Raw genomic sequence first — 17792 nt, 5'->3', positions numbered from 1 at the left:
TGCGCTCCTTTGCTGGGGGAGATGCGCTCTTATTTTTTGAATTTCCAGCTTTTCTGCCCTGCTTTTTCCCCATCTTTGTGGTTTTATCTGCCTCTGGTCTTTGATGATGATGGTGACGTACTGATGGGGTTTTGGTGTAGGTGTCCTTCCTATTTGATAGTTTTCCTTCTAACAGTCAGGACCCTTAGCTGTAGGTCTGTTGGAGATTGCTTGAGGTCCACTCCAGACCCTGTTTGCCTGGGTGTCAGCAGCAGAGGCTGCAGAAGATAGAATATTGCTGAACAGCGATTGTACCTGTCTTATTCTTGCTTTGGAAGCTTCCTCTCAGGGGTGTACTCCACCCTGTGAGGTGTGGGGTGTCAGACTGCCCCTAGTGGGGGATGTCTCCCAGTTAGGCTACTCAGGGGTCAGGGACCCACTTGAGCAGGCAGTCTCTCCCTTCTCAGATCTCAACCTCCGTGTTGGGAGATCCACTGCACTCTTCAAAGCTGTCAGACAGAGTCATTTGCGTCTGCAGAGGTTTCTGCTGCTTTTGTTGTTTACTGTGCCCTGTCCCCAGAGGTGGAGTCTACAGAGACAGGCAGGTTTCCTTGAGCTGCTGTGAGCTCCACCCAGTTTGAGCTTCCCAGCGGCTTTGTTTACCTACTTAAGCCTCAGCAATGGCGGGTGCCCCTCCCCTAGCCTGGCTGCTGCCTTGCCGCGATATCGCAGACTGCTATGCTAGCGATGAGGGAGGCTCCATGGGTGTGAGACCCTCCCGGCCAGGTGTGGGATATAATCTCCTGGTGTGCCTGTTTGCTTAAAGGGCAGTATTGGGGTGGGAGTTACCCGATTTTCCAGGTGTTGTGTGTCTCAGTTCCCCTGGCTAGGAAAAGGGATTCCCTTCCCCCTTGCGCTTCCCAGGTGAGGCAATGCCTCGCCCTGCTTCAGCTCTCGCTGGTAGGGCTGCAGCAGCTAACCAGCACCGATTGTCTGGCACTCCCTAGTGAGATGAACCCAGTACCTCAGTTGAAAATGCAGAAATCACCGGTCTTCTGTGTCGCTCGCGCTGGGAGTTGGAGACTGGAGCTCTTCCTATTTGGCCATCTTCAGAAATTATATTTTTAAAAGTAATTTATGACTACTCAGGTTATCTATTCCTTAAGTGAACTTTGGTAGTTACTTTCAAAGCATTTGTCTATTTCATCTAAGTCTTCAATTTTATGGGCATAAAGTTGTTTGTAATCATTCTTATTGTCCTTTTCATGTCTGTAATGATGTCTCCTTTTCATTCCTGATTTGTTGATTTATGTAATCTTTCTCTCTTAATGAGCCTGGCTAAAGGTTTGTCAATTTTGTTCATCTTTTCAAAATGTCAAGTCTTTTAATTACACTCTATTGAGATGTGAAGAATGGAAAATAAGTATCACTCTTTAACAAACAGGCAAACTATCTGTACTTCACTCTACCTTTGGAGTTGGCAACAAAATTTTAGAATAAGCTTAGTTCTTCTTTTATAGCTACTGTTCCTTCCTCCCTGTCTAAACCTCCATATATACTCCAACCACCATTTGTTTCAGTAGACTTCCTTGAAGCATCTGCAGACAACAGTCAAATGAAGGAGGAGAAGAGGGCAGGGAATTTCATATGTGGATCTTCTCTCGGTCATGTATGTATGGGTAAAGACTATCTTTCTCATTTCCCCATGATACATATTAAATGATGACATATAACTTTAAGTCATTCTTTTTCTGGATAAAGTTAAGTTTGGTTTAAGTATTTTTGTATTCAGAAGTGCTCAATGATCATCTGTATTTTCCTCTTCTTCAATAAACAGTAAACACACAAATAAATATCTGAAATTTTAAGTCATTACTTCCCTCTCAGAGTGATATGATGACAGTGTGTCCACAGATAATTTTATTCATGATATTAATTAGTATAATTTGGTCCAGTAAATTTCAGTTCAGATATAGCAGTCTGTGTTTTTTAACTTTTATTTTTATTTTGAGATAATTGTAGATTTACATGCAGTTGAAAGAAATAATACAGAGATTCCATGTGCCCTTCACCCAATTTCCCCCAGTGGTAACATCTTGCAAGACTATAGCACAATATCACAACTGGGATATTAACATTGATAGTTGTGATACAGAACATTTCCATCATTACAAGGATCCCTCATGTTTCTCACAGCCACACCCAATCCTCTCCCATCCTCACCCCCTCCTTAACATAGCCACCACTAATCTGTTCTCCATTTCTATAATATTATGTCACTTCAAGAATGTTATATAAATTGAATCTTTTGGTACGAAACCTTTTTAAATTGACTTTTTTCATTCAGCATAATTCTCTGGAATTATAAGTTGCTGCATGTACCCATAGTTTGTTCTTTTTTATTGCTGAGTAGTATTCATGGTATGAATGTACCACAGCTTGTTTAACCATTCATCCAATGAAGAAAATCTGCGTTGTTTTTGGTTATTACACATAAAGTTGCAATAAACATCAATCTATATGTTTTTGTGTGAAAACATGCTTATAATAGTGTGAAACTCTACGCTTAATTTTCTGGTTGATAAATATAGAGCAACGATGTCAAGGCATTTGCCAAAAGTGACAGACCACTTCTTTATAAATGCCAATTATCTAATGGCTCACTCTTATCAGTCCTTTCAGCTTTAAAACTGTCTGCTACTCGACTTTGAAAAGTCATCGACTCTATCTCTTTGAGCTTCAATTAGACAAGGTAAATGTTTTTTAAAATGTATTATTTGAAATGTGAACTCCACGAAATGTTCTTAAAAAGGCAGGGAGTGGATTTCATGGCCAAAAAAAGTTTGAGGAAATGCTAAATATTGCATCTCCCCCCACTTTTTAAAAATTTTATTCATTTATTTTTTTTTTTTTTGAGATGGAGTCTCACTTCATCGACCAGGCTGGATTGCAGTGGCACAATCTCTGCTCACTGCAACCTCTGCCTCCCAGGTTGAAGTGATTCTCCTGCCTCAGCCTCCAGAGTAGCTGGGATTACAGGTGTACGCCACCACACCCAGCTAATCTTTATTTTTAGTAGAGATGGGGTTTCACCATGTCAGTCAGGCTGGTCTCAAACTCCTGACGTCATGATCCACCTGCCTAAACCTCCCAAAGTGCTGGGATTATAGGTGTGAGCCACTGTGCCCAGCTGCCCACCCCCCCATTTTTATTTAACAAAAGCACATTGGTGTACAAAAGGATGAACCTAATATTGAATTACTCAAGTTCAAATCCAAGCTCCATCACTTGCTAGATACAGTAACCCTCAGCAAGACACTCAAGGTTGAGTGTCTTCAAATTATATCTCAAATTACTTATCTGTAAAATGGAGCTAATAGTACCCACTCACACAAATGGAAGAATAATTATAATTAACTTGTTAAATGTTAGCTATTACTATTACTGCTATCATTATCAGAATCATCATCAACATCATAATGGTCTTATTAAAAATACATATGTTCAGGCTCCACTCCTAGAGACTGAGATTCATTAAGTGTGGGGTACGGTGTGATCCAGATGAAGAAGCAGAGGTTCATATTAAGAACATATCCAAGATAGTACTAAAGACAGGATTCAAAGACAGTCCAAATTGCCTGGTGGGGAGGTGTAATACTTATGCTCATACACAAATTTAGTATATCATTTAAACTACTAACTCTGTGGTCCTGTAAAAAGTGTACAGTTCTCTCCCAAAATGGACTTGTAACATCATAAACTCATGATTCCCAAAGGGGTAATTCAACAAAATAAAATGCAGTTCTTTGCAGGTGGTATACACCAGCTTTCAAAAAATTCCTAAATATAGTAGTTAACATTGATACATCAAAGTTTTGTGAATCTTAGCTTAGCAAATCAGATCTGAAGTCATTATTTCCTTAGAAATAAAACAGTTATGATTTCTATTATTTCTGTAGGTTCCATCACCACATTGCTGATTTCCAAAGGTCCTCTTAATGTCAGTACCAGGCAAATTTCCAGGACACTTGGGGAATCATTCTGAAGGTGATGGCAATCTTCTTACCACTTCCACAGCAATCCTCAAGTAAGCTTTGGCCTGGAAAAGAACAAACTTATTTGTTCTGTATTTCTCTTCAGCAGACACTGATAGAGTGTGACTCATCAACTCTTCAACAGTTGAGATGACTCATCAACTGTTTGTCATAGAGGCCCACTGTATTTGATAGTAAAAAGGCTGAGATGAGGAAATTCAGTACTGAGAAGATAATGCTGTATACATTGCAGATGGCATAAGGAAGAAAGACTTTTAGATTATTTGGAGGGTAATTATTTGGAAGGTGACTCTCTGAAATAATATTCAGTACCAGAAATTACTGTTTTTAAGATTCTAATTCTGGTGTCAGCAAACTAGCAACCCAGTCTAGTTGTAGAGAAATTACACCTTTTTGCTCTGAAAAATTGATATCTTGAGTTAGAGACTGCCAAAACTTCTTTAGCATAAGAGCTGTTAGTCATTTTAAGGAGGACTATTTATTACCATGCTGCAGTTTATCTTAGGAAAGCGTTTTCTTCATCTCCCCGAGAATGGTGTGCAACCTCAGCACCAAGCACCTATAGGCTCTTTCACCTGGTAAATTTTGGATATCATGCCAAAAATCCTGGTTCCATTGTTACACTCTTTAGGTCTGGGATCCCAGTGTCATGGGACACTAAGAGCAGCTCTTAAGCCACGGAGTGGGCCACAAGCTAACCTAATGCCTGCATGGTAATGATACTTGCATTTTAAGAGTTCTATTAAATAAATGTAATGCAAAATTATTTATATCTTATACCTTATTCATAAAAGGTAACTGTAGAACACAATAGTAAAATTTTCTAAACCCCTTAATTTCTACATTGATAACTGACATGGTTTGGCTGTGTCCCCACCCAAATCTCATCTTGAATTGTAACTCCCACAATTCCCATGTGTTGTGGAAGGAACCTGGTGGGAGGTGATTGAATCATGGGGGTAGGTCTTTCCCATGCTGGCCTTGTGATAACAAGTCTCACGAGATCTGATAGCTTTAAAAACAGGAGTCTCTCTCCACAAGCTTTTTGCCTGCCATCATCCATGTAAGACGTGACTTGTTCCTCCTTGCCTTTCACCTTCCTCCATGATTATGAGGCCTCCCTAGCCACATGGAATTGTAAGTCCAATAAACCTCTTTCTTTTGTAAACTGCCCAGTCTCTGGTATGTCTTTAATCAGCAGTGTGAAAACAAACTATTCACAGTAAATTGGTACCAGTAGAGTGTGGCATTGCTGAAAAGATACCTGAAAATGTGGAAGTGACTTTGGAACTGGGTAACAGACAGCAGTTGGAACAGTTTGGAGGGCTCAGAAGAAGACAGGAAAATATGGGAAAGTTTGGAACTTCCTAGAGACTTGAGTGGCTTTGACAAAAATGCTGTTAGTGATATGAACAATAAGGTCCAGGCTGAGATGGTCTCAGATGGAGATGAGGAAGTTGTTGGGAACTGCAGCAAAGGTGACTCTTGTTATGTTTTATCAAAGAGACTGGTGGCATTTTGTCCCTGCCCTAGAGATTTGTGGAACTTTGAATTTGAGAGATGATTTAGGGTATCTGGCAGAAGAAATTTCTAAGCAGCAAAGCATTCAAGAGGTGACTTGGGTGCTGTTAAAGGCATTCAGTTTTATAAGGGAAGCAGAGCATAAAGATTCAGAAAATTTGTAGCCTGACACTGTGATAGGAATAGAAAATCCCATTTCCTGAGGAGAAATTCAAGCCTGCTGCAGAAATTTGCATAAGTAACAAGGAGCCAAATGTTAATCCCCAAGACAATGGGGAAAATGTCTCCAGGGCATGTCACAAGTCTTCATGGCAGCCTCTCCCATCACAGATCTGGAGGCCTAGGAGGAAAATTTAATTTTTGTGGGCTGGGGTCCAGGGTCCCTGTGTTGTGTGCAGACTAGGGACTTGGGGTCCTGCTTCTCAAATGCTCCAGCCATGGTGGAAAGGGGCCAACAAAGAGCTCAGGTGGTGGCTTCAGAGGGTGGAAGCCTCAAGCCTTGGCAGCTTCCACATGGTGTCGGACCTGTGGGTGCACAGAAATCAAGAATTGAGGTTTGGGAACCTCCACCTAGATTTCAGATGTATGAATACCTCGATGCCCAGGAAGAAGTTTGCTGTAGGGGTGAGGTCCTTATGAAGAACCTCTGCTAGGGTAGTGCAGAAGAGAAATGTGGGGTCAGAGCCCCCACACAGAGTCCCTATTGGGGCGCCACCTAGTGGAGCTGTGAGAAGACAGTCACCATCCTCCAGACCCCACAATGGTAGATCCACTGACAACTTGCACCCTGTGCCTGAAAAAGCTGCAGAAACTAAACGCCAGCCCATGAAGGCAGCCAGGAAGGAGGCTATACCCCGCAAAGCTACAGGGGCAAAGCTGCCCAAGACTATGGGAACCTACCTCTTGCATCAGCGTGACCTAGATGTAAGACATGGGGTCAAAGGAGATAATTTTGGAGCTTGAAGATTTGACTGCCCCACCAGATTTCAGACTTGCATGGGGCCTGTAGCCCCTTTGTTTTGGCCAATTTCTCCCATTTAGAACAGCTGTATTTATCCAATGCCTGTACCCCACTGTATCTAGGAAGTAACTAACTTGCTTTTGATTTTACAGGCTCATAGGCAGAAGGGACTTGCCTTGCCTCAGATAAGACTTTGAACTGTGGACATTTGAGTTAATGCTGAAATGAGTTAAGACTTTCAGGGACTGTTGGGAAGGCATGATTGGGTTTGAAATGTGAGGACATGTGATTTGGGAGGGGCTGGGGTGGAATGATATGGTTTGGCTGTGTCCCCACCCAAATCTCATCTTGAATTGTTTCCCATATGTCATGGGAAGAACCCGGTGGGAGGTGACTGAATCATGGGGTGGGTCTTTCCCATGCTGTTCTCATAATAGTGAATCTCATGAGATCTGATAGCTTAAAAATAGGAGTCTACCTGCACGAGCTCTCTTTTTGCCTGCCGCTATCCATGTAAGACATGACTTGTTCCTCCTTGCCATTTACCTTCCTCCATGATTGCGAGACCTCCCTTGTCACATGGAACTGTAAGTCCAATAAACCTCTTTCTTTTGTAAACTGCCCAGTCTTTATCAGCAGTGTGAAAACAAACTAATAAAATAATATACTCACAGTTATATATTTATATACAACTACTAAAGATAGTAGCTAAGACTTACTAGTACTTAATATTTGCCAAGTGTTATTTATCTTCACAGTTACTCTGGGGGTAAATTCTATCATTATCCCGACTGTACAGATAAGGAAACATCCAGAAAGGTAAACAATTTTGTCAAAAACATAATAGCTAGTAGGAGATGAGCTGGGCTTTGAACCTAAGCTGACCAGTTCTCAGACTCTGCACAGTAAAAAGAGATGTTTGTGGTCTATTTGCCCTGACTCGATGAAGTGCTTTAAGAGTCTTTCACATGTCTTCATTTTTAAAGACTACACTTGAGCCCTAATAGCTAAATCATGATTTATTTTACCAGAAAAGTATTAAAAGTCATTTAAGAGAGTCCTTTACAAAAAAAAAATCTAAAAACATGAATAAGGCTTTAAATGTTTTTGTTGAGTACCTACTATACCAAATACTTCATGTAAATAATCTCACTTAGACATGTAAAACAAGCACCATCAGCTCAACTTGGATGATGAAACCAGTTGTTGTTTGCTCAAGGTCATGAAGTCAGGCTGGAAAACCTTCAAACCTGGGTCCAACTGACTCTAAAGTCCAGCTTTTTCCACTATACCACATGTTAAACAGTAAACTCAAATGCAAGTAATTATAATCATAAAACATAGTCTAAAAATGGTTTCTTATCTGCTGTAGTTAATAGAAACAAGTTTTTGATTATAAATGTAAATAACATCTACTTATAAAGAAAGGTTTCTCTCAAATCAAATGTGCTGATTTTCACTCATACATCTTTATAAATACCTTTTATCTCCTAGTAGCTTTTCTAGGTACTTATGCCTAATATTTTGTGATGAAAATTTAAAGTTAACTAAAGCAAGATGATACAAGGCCATCATTCTGTAATCTTTTAGTGTTTATCTACATTAAATTAGAGACATAAACCTATCAGAACACAAAAAATACTGAATGATTCCAGAATAATCAAATTGGCTACATTTAACCTTTCCTTTTTAATGGACTATCTCCAAACTTAGATTTCTAATATATCACATTCTAAGTAATAGATTGTCAGTTGCTGAGAAACCACTAAAAGTGCTTAGTTTAACAGTTTGAATTTCTCAAAAACTATTGAGGCTAAATTTTTCAGCCAGTGCAGTATTATTTCAAGTAATACATTTTGGTTCGTATTGCATACAAGGCATCATGTTGGGAAATCTGTGGTATGTAATGATATAAAAGAGAGGCAGAACAGTTCACTGGTGAAGAGTTGGGGCCTTGAAGTCAGACAGCCATGGTTTAGAATCTTGGCTTTATTACTTATAAGCTGTGAGGTTTTGGGCAAGTTACTTAACCCTTCTAGGCTCAGTTTCCACATCTGTAAACTGCTTATAATAATTATATCTAGCTCAAAGCATTTTGGGAGTATTAAGTGAGAATACGGCATGTGAATTGTTGGCACAGAGGAAGCATATAATAAACATTTGTAGCTGCTATTATTATCATTATACTCTCAAGAAATTTACAATCTCATTGAAGAGCTCATATGAACATGTCCTTTGGGCACTGTTCCCACCTGAGGAATAATTAAATCCCTTTCTTTTGTTTAATCCATAACTAGCAAAAAAAATCACACACACACATATCATATACAAAGGATACAACTGAGGTAACTCAAACTATTAATACTCTCTTCTTTCCTCAACTCTACACAGACTAACCCTTTTCTCCTATTCAAGATCTTTTTGTTAGGTCATCTAGAGGCACAGATAATACAGTTGGACCCTATTGTCTGCTATGCCATTAACTAGCAACAGGGAATGAATGGTAACCAAAGTGCACAAAGGTTTTTTCCTTTGTCTTTGTTTTTAAATATTTGAAGTCCTAACTTATCATACACAGTCATTTCATATTAAGATTGTGAGGTGATAATTTAGAAATTACAAGAAAACAAAGTTCCCACTAATATTTGAAAGTCTTTACCAGGAATATGTTATAGCACATCTTTCTGTAGCTAATATTCTTACTTGATAAAAAGGATAAAACCACAATGCTGTCAGTTAATCACAGGTCCATTCCTTGTATTCTGGTCTTAATAAAGAGCAGAAGGCAGTTTTAATTGCATCAACAATATTAATCATACCAGCATGCGGGGATGCTATTGAATTTAGGGGTTCTGAATTCTAAATATCACCTTCTCACCCCTCCTCTATTGTTTTCTCTGGCTACTTTACACTACTTACATTTGGAGTCTTACTTGCCGTTCCTAAATGGTGTACCAGTGCAGAAGGTTTTGCCCATTGAGCAAGCAGCAGACTATTACTACTTTTTAATTGGTACTATGAGCTCTTCCAACATTTCCAATGATGTCTTAAATTCACCACAATTCATATCTTTAAATTAATCACTACATTTTTAGTGTTTGCCTCTTCTGAAAGTTAAATGTTACTGGGAGAGTTAAATCCTCAATGTGTAATTCTAAAGGATTTTGTGGGCAGAGAATAAGAGCCCTAACACCTGGTGTTGTGAGGAGGGAGTAATAGAAAATGGAGAAGGTGGAGTAAGAAGGAAGATGAAAAGCTAACGATTAAACATTTACTGATTTATAATTGTGCCTATGGGTCAACCCCTAAAAGTAAACAATAAAAAGTATCAGTCTAGGCCGGGTGTGGTGGCTCATGTCTGTAATCCCAGCACTTTGGGAGGCCAAGGCAGGTGAATCTCCTGAGCTCAGGAGTTTGACACCAGCCTGGGCAACATGGTGAAACCCCATCTCTACCAAAAACGCAAAGAATTAGCTGGACATGGTGGTGTGCACCTGCAGTTCCCAGCTACTTGGGAGGATGAGGTGGGAGGATTGCTTGAGCCTAAAAGGAGAGGCTACAGTGAGCCAAGACTGCACCACTGCACTCCAACCTGGGTGATAGAACAAGATCCTGTCTCCAAAAAAAAAAAAAAAGTATCAGTCTAAAGTGAATAACTAACAAGATTATAGGTTTTGCCCCATTAACTTCTGCAGAAGTTTTACCATGTTGGCAAACAAACACTTCCTTCATTCTTTAAATGAAGACATGCAGGCAGAATAGTTGTTAAGGTTCTATGAATACAACAGAATCTGGTGAGAGCGTTGTGACTAGTTTCTAAGAGCACATTTCCATTTGAGTTCGCGGGGGAAAGGGAAGGAGGCTTTTAGGAGGCAAGATTCATCATAAGACTAACCAGAGAATTCTGATCCTAGGCTTCAGTCACAGCTTCTTAATGTCTAGGAGTTAATGTCTTTGATGTTGAAGCTGGGAATTCTCTCATGATTCAAATTCTGCTACCCTGATTTTTTTTTTTTTTTTTTGACGGAGTTTTGCTCTTTTTGCCCAGGCTGGAGTGCAATGGCATGACCTCGGCTCACTGCAACCTCCGCCTCCCAGGTTCAAGTGACTTTCCTGCCTTAGTCTTCCAAGTAGCTGGGATTAGAGGTGCATGCCACCACGTCCAGTTAATTTTTGTATTTTTAGTAGAGACAGTGTTTCACCATGTTGGCCAGTCTGGTCTCAAACTCCTGACCTCGTGATCCGCCCACCTCAGCCTCCCAAAGTGCTGGGATTACAGGGATGAGCCACTGCACCGGGCCTACCTTGATTTTTAAATAACATCAAAGAGTGATATTTACTTGATACCATGTCAAGGACACTAAGTGGACTCAGCTCTTCAACAAAGGGAAGAGGAGAGACATTTAGTGTCATGACATCTTATACAGGCAGTTTCAGAAGATTCAGTTGTATTCTACTTGGCATTTTTCAAGGTACACATTATTATTTCGTTTATTCTTTCCCATCTTCCTCATTATGAGGACCTTCAAAGAGGTTAGAAAACTTGCTTTAGGTCACACATAGAAAGTGGCAAACTTGGTACCCATGATGACTCAGATTTAGTGCTTTTCCTTCCATGCAGAGATCTCCTTTGAGAATCTAACAGAGCTATTTAGAGTATTAAATTCTATTATCTTTGGATGGTTGCTATATGTTCTCCGTTATATTACATTCCTCTAACTTCAATGAAATGTTTCTTACTACTGGAGGATTTCAAAGAAAAAATAATGAACAGGTGAAAAAAATAATAAAAATCTAAACTCTTAATTGAAATACACTGGCAAGTAATTATTCTTATTCACTAGGAATCACTGTGAAATGTCTTTAAATAGTCTGTTCTCAGGAGGCATTTAAAAGTGTGTAATTAAAACAAAAAACCCTCAATTTTCATAGAACTTTTTCAAATACTGCATAAAGTACAGCTATGGTAGTTGGGATTGGCAGACTTTAATTACAAAGATGATAAAGGATTATGGTTTTTTGCTTATCTAGAAAATTGCTAAGAAAGACTGAAAAGGAAATTTAACAGTTAATACCTAAAAGGCAGAGAAGAGAAAAACAATGGTAACTGTTAGATTGTATTTACTCAGAGATCATATCGCCAGCAAAACAATCACTATACCATAGCTGCTGACCCTTAAGAAAAGGAAAGGATCTCTAAACGCAGGAAACAGATCACTCAAAATGAATATACTCTACTTATCCAAGATTCCTGTTCATTTACTCTTACTTTACAGCTCTAACCAAACTTGGTTCTTTTATTTTCCAATTCACAGAAGATTAAAGGAAGCAAACTAGAATATAAAGAGCAGTAGTTATGTTTAGAAAAAATACCAGTACTATAAAGCTATACCCATTAGTTAAGGAAAAGAAAAACAAAAGAAAAACTATTAGAAGATTGATTGGGGCTGTTCAACAAAGGAACAACATCCAAACCGATGTACCAGATGATGAATCAGTTTCCAAGTTAAATAGCAAGTGTTATTTAGGAAAGAAAAAATATGTATGATTCATTTTATTTCTATTTTTAAAAAGATTAAAATATTATATGCTTAAAGATTTTATGTAGCAGTAATTTTGAAAATCTATCAACTATATCTCCAATGATGTTGGCTAATGAAACACTACTAGTCTTTTCACCTCACCTTCCCAGTTATATTTATTAAAATAAATGCAATGAAAATTTCATCTCTAGGCTGGGCATGGTGGCTCATGCCTATAATCTCAGGACTTCGGGAGGCCAAGATGGGAGAATAACTTGAGTCCAGGAGTTCGAGACCAACCTGGGCAACATAGTGAGACCCTGTCTCCACAAAAAAACCAAAAAATTTTAAAAAATTAGCAGGGCATGGTGCTGTGCACCTGTGGTCCTAGCTACTCGGGAGGGGGTGGCTGAGATGGGAAGATTGCTTGAGCATGGGAAGTCAAGGCTGCAGTGAGCTGGGATTGCACAACTGTACTCCAGCCTGGGTGACAGAGCAAAACCCTGTCTGGAACAAAAGGAAAGAAAAAAAATTCCACCTCTAATTGTTTACACCATTACCTTATATCCAATTCAATACTTTCTTGCATTAGGCTTCCTTCTCCAATCAGTTGAACTTCTAATACTGAAATATAATAAACTTGGGCAGTTAGATATTGCTAGCCAGCAATATAAGAATTTTACAAACTGTAATGTTCATGCTTTTCATGAGAAAACTGGTTGGGTGATGATTCTCTGTAGGTAAACTTGTTCAGCTGGTAATTTAGAGCCAGCACTAGAAGCTTACTGTACATAATAGTATCTTAAAGATGCTTTGGACAAGTTAAATAATCCTTGTTTAAATATATATGCACTATGAATATATAGGCTTAATCTTCCCAACTTTCTATATTTCAAAAAGTATATAAAAAGAAATAAAAATATATCCAAAAATGGAACTTACCTCATCACTTTCAGGCTGTGAAAACACAATTGGCTGGCCTGTATCTGAAGCTTCCCTTATATTAAGGTGTAAGGGAATGTCTCCTAAAAGAGCCCAGCAGACATCCATTAGAACCAGAAAAGTTTATATAGGCATTTTGAATCTCACTATTTGAACTATGGGAAGAAACAAAATCTGAACTAAATTGATTCAAATTGACTATCTTCTAATTGCTAAATCTCTGAAAAAGAAATTCCAAATGGGAATTACAAACAAAATACTCTACTTTAGAGTAGTACAGTGATTGTATTTGTTTATATAGAAAAGCTCTGTGGCACCCCATCACGGGATGAGGCCCCCGATTTATTCTTTGCTGGAAGTCTCCAAGCAAGCAATGGCTTGGAAGACATTTGCAAATGATTTTTCCCATCAATATCTGTTATAGACACATCATGTCACATAATAAGAGGAAACTGAAGAGCAAAATATGGGGAGACAAAGTAGTCCAAAAAAAATACAACAAAATAACCTTCCTGATGTTGGCAAATGGAGTGAGCTCAAAGTAACTGGTCAAAAGTAGGCCAGACCTGTTATCTCAACTATCTGTCTCTTTATCAGACAGAATTATTTTTCTCTTATTATCTACTAGCCTATGTAGCACCATATATAACCTGTGAGCTTGGTGAGATCTCAGCAAGTATATGACAAGAACCTTCAAAATACAGACTGAGGTGGGAGAGGTGTGTTTTCTTGAGGACATATTACTATCAGGCAGGGGAATTTAAGAGCTGACCTGAATTCTGACCCCTCATCCAATATACTCTTTCCAGCACACCATCACAAACGAAGTCTATCAAGACTGAGATTTAAAGTGCAGTGAGTGGGGTCTTAAGTGGAAAAGTTGACTTGCCTTGGTACTTAGCGTTCTCAGAACCACTCCAAATCCACGCAAAGGTTATTAAAACATACGTGTATGTGGTGTTTTATTCAAATAAGTCATTTAGCACCATGTCAGGCAATTTAAATAATGCAAAAGAAGTATGTTATAAAAATATTACAATATATACTATGAAGTACATGGAAAAGGAAATGTTATTTCATGCTCCTCTTGTCAAATGTTGTGATCTTAAACTATAAGTCTTTCCTCAATATCCAATGGCCAAATGACAAATACATGATATTTCAGTAGCCATTTAAGGATTAGCTTTTCATTAAATTTGATTCCTATTCTCTAGATCAACTTCGGACTGTAGGAAACTGTCACAGGAGCAGGCAGAAAAAAATGTTATAGAAAATGCTTAGAAATGAAATTTTTTCCTCTCAATTTATGAACTGTCATTCTAGTAAAGAATCATGAATGATTTCTTTTCTACTGCATAAATGGAAGGTAAAAGAGTAAAACCTTCTCCTTTATATAGCCATCTATTGACATCATTTCTGCTCTCCAGATACTCACAATCCTACCTACAGACACAGAAGATTAGACCAAGAAGGGGAAAAGTCTTGTTAAAAACAGGTGGCATAGTAAGAATGGTAACGGGCTAATGGTTGTATCTAGACAGGGATTTTTAAAAAGTAAAAGTGAGTGAGGAGCAGTCTGAGCCTGAGAAGTATCTTTGAGGTGCCAAGTCTGAAAGAAATGAGGGAACATTTCAGACATATAATAGGTTAAAGGGTTTTCTGTGAGATGGTCTGAGACCTTAACTAATATGCATAAACTATCCCTGTAGGTAAATATAGATAAAGTTCTGAAGAGCTATCGTGCCAAATAATCATTTAAAACACAACCCACTGAATTAAGAGTCTGCCAGGGAGTCAGTAAAGGACAAATAAGGGTTCCCAGGAGGTTCAACTGGCCAAGAGGCCATAGCTGTGAAAGCTTTCTCCCTGATTTCAGTTCCTCATTCCCAACTCCAGCCTCTTCATAATTGAAGCCCTGCTCCATTTCATGGGAGACACCATGGGACCCATGAATACATTAAAAGGAGGGGATGTGCCCTAACGAGGAACTCTAAATGATTTTTCCCTAACACTGTCCGACATAGCAGTCTAGGGCACCATCCAATTTTTGTGATTAGTAATCAGTGTTTCTGATACATTTTTAGGGTAATTGTACATTTGTGAGCTGTTGGTTAAAATGTAACTTTCATACATACCATTGTTTCTCAATGAAATGTTTCAAATTCTAAATAACTGACTTAGGAAACTGTTCAGCTCATTTGTAAGTTAGGAAATTATAATGTTGTCAGTATAATTCAATAATGCCATTATAATTACACATTTACTTTATTATATAAGTGAATGTCAATCTGTTATTATGCAGATTTGGAAAATTGAACTTTCTGGGTTAAATGAAAAACAGTTGCAGAATATAATTAGTGGCTATAATTATAGCAATGTATCAAAATATATCATCAGTATTCACCTGGTATTGTAGTGGCTGCTATAGTGCAAATGCATAACAATAATATATTTAACATCAACTTTTAGAAATTTAATTATAACAGAGAATGTTTTGAAATTCCTTGATCTCTAGGGATCTTAAATTTTAACTACCTAAGTCTAATAATTCACTCTATGCCTTCCTTATTCAGCATCTAACATCTGCCTTTGGTAAGAACAGAAACTCATTTACAATTAGAATATCAAAACATGTTTTCTAAAAAGTCTGTTAAGTTGCCTGTGGATTTTTGGAACATCATCTTTTATCAAAAGCCTGTGTTTTGCTTATTTAACACATGATTTTAGTTCTCCTCATAGCACTAATGAACTCCAGTTTAGTGCCATGAACGGTGCGTACAATGTAAATTTCAGGTGCCATATTTTATAGACATATCAAACACATTAAATATTACAGAAAACACTAAATACTGTCATTCTAAAGCAGAAAGACGAACAAATACAGAATTAATCAGGAAGGCATTTTTATATATGTACTAAGAACGAACACTTCTAGAGGTTTTTACAACATACAGAACAGATATTTTAATGTATACCTGTTTATACTGAGAGATGTACAACCAACTTAGCAAACACATTGGTGACCATCATTTAAAATATGGCTTCAAACTACAGTACTTAGACCACAAAACTCTCTTCTCAAATTTAAATTATAAACAATTTTTATTTAAAATAGAAATTATTATCATACTTGCCAGAACAAACTTATTCAAAAAAGCCAAAGAAAGGGTAACACATATAGAACTATGCTATATTAATTTAAAACACAAAGCCAAAAGCAAATCATCATTTTCTGAGACACTCTTTTTTTTTTTTTTTGAGACAGAGTCTCACTCTGTCGCCCAGGCTGGAGTGCAGTAGCACAATCTCGGCTCACTGCAAGCTCCGCCTCCCGGGTTCACACCATTCTCCTGCCTCAGCCTCCCGACTAGCTGGGACTACAGGTGCCCGCCACCACGCCCGGCTAATTTTTTGTATTTTTAGTAGAGACGGGGTTTCACTGCGTTAGCCAGGATGGTCTCCATCTCCCGACCTCGTGATCCGCCTGCCTCGGCCTCCCAAAGTGCAGGGATTACAGGTGTGAGCCTCTGCGCCCGGCCTCTGAGACACTCTTAATCCTCAAGCCTCATCCCCACTTTCCCTTCTGCCACTTCTTCTGCAAAAGAACATCCCACAGTCTTACCTAGAACTTCAAGACCAAGGGTCTGTGCTAGTTTCCTTGCACCATCAGCACCAAAAATATGAGTTTTGTGTTTACATTTTGGACACTGGAAAACACTCATGTTTTGGACAAGGCCAAGGACCTAGAATAAAAACACACTGAAATCAAAATAAAATTAAACCAAATATTAATACATTACTTCAACAATTTTTACTGAGTGCCTACTGAGTTCTAGTGACACTCATCAGTGTTATCACAATGATGAATAAACTATGGCCTCTGCTGTGAAGGAACTCATGAGCTAGTAAGAGAGCAAGACATATAGAATTACCTTTGATATCATAATAAATGCTAAAAAGAGATGTATAAACAGGAACCAAAAATTCTGCCTAGAAAGAAGAGGAATCTTTGAGTTTCCCACAGACAACTGTTTCTTCAGGTTGTGGGGTGACGAGGAGGTGAGGCCTACAGCAGGAATTCTAGACAGAGGAAGACAACAAGCCAAGGGAGCAAAATAAAACTATGTGGCCTATTTGAGCTGCAACCCAGTGGGTGGTCAAGGCAGAAGATGGTTTGGGAAGGAAGGCTAGGGCCACATGGGAAGCTGCTGAATATCATCCATGTATTTGAGGCATTCCTCTTCAGACAACAGGAAACCACTAAAGGTTTTTAAAGCTGAAAAGATGGTATCAAAGAGGTAGTTATACAATGACATTTTTGTTTTAGAAATTTATCTTTGATGACAATTTAGAGAAAAACAAGAGGGGAGGAACAGAGGAAAACAAATACCTAAGAGGTTAACTTTGGACGAAGTCTCATAGTAAATCTAAAATATACGAAGTGTTTGTTATATGCCAGGTGCTGGTATAAGTATTTTAAATGTACTATCTTATTTACTCCTCACAAGAACTTCATGAGATGGTTATTTTATTTTTTGTTTTGTTTCATTTGTTTATTTTTCAGATGGGAGTTTTGCTCTTGTTGCCCAGGCTGGAGTGCAATGGCGCGATCTCGGCTCACCACAACCTCTACCTCCCAGGTTCGTGATTCTCCTGTTGAGAAGCTGGGATTACAGGCATGTGCCACCATGCCTGGCTTATTTTATATTTTTTAGTAGCGACGGGGTTTCTTCATGTTGGTCAGGCTGGTTTCAAACTCCCGACCTCAGGTGATCTGCCCACCTCAGCCTCCCAAAGTGCTGGGGTTAGAGG

At 38.6% G+C, this 17792-nt stretch overlaps 1 protein-coding gene across 3 annotated transcripts in view; it reads right to left on the bottom strand.

Moving 5' to 3' along the window:
* Nucleotides 1-1963: 1963 nt before the first annotated feature.
* Nucleotides 1964-17792, bottom strand: part of NUBPL (nucleotide binding protein like) — a 256040-nt gene continuing 240211 nt past the window's right edge. For 2 of the 3 annotated variants that reach the window (XM_025393019.1, XM_025393021.1), the window contains 3 exons: nt 16603-16723; nt 12981-13063; nt 1964-4078 (listed from right to left, as the gene is read on the bottom strand). In XM_025393019.1, coding sequence (XP_025248804.1) covers nt 4016-4078; nt 12981-13063; nt 16603-16723 — 267 coding nt within the window. In that variant the 3' untranslated portion in view covers nt 1964-4015. The remainder of the gene's footprint in view (nt 4079-12980; nt 13064-16602; nt 16724-17792) is intronic. The other variant, XM_025393020.1, reaches the window with a different exon arrangement.

Source organism: Theropithecus gelada, chromosome 7b (assembly GCF_003255815.1).
Source record: "Theropithecus gelada isolate Dixy chromosome 7b, Tgel_1.0, whole genome shotgun sequence".
Lineage (NCBI taxonomy): Eukaryota > Metazoa > Chordata > Mammalia > Primates > Cercopithecidae > Theropithecus > Theropithecus gelada.
The sequence above is the reverse complement of the archived record's forward strand: the minus strand, read 5'-3'. Positions and strand labels throughout refer to the sequence as shown.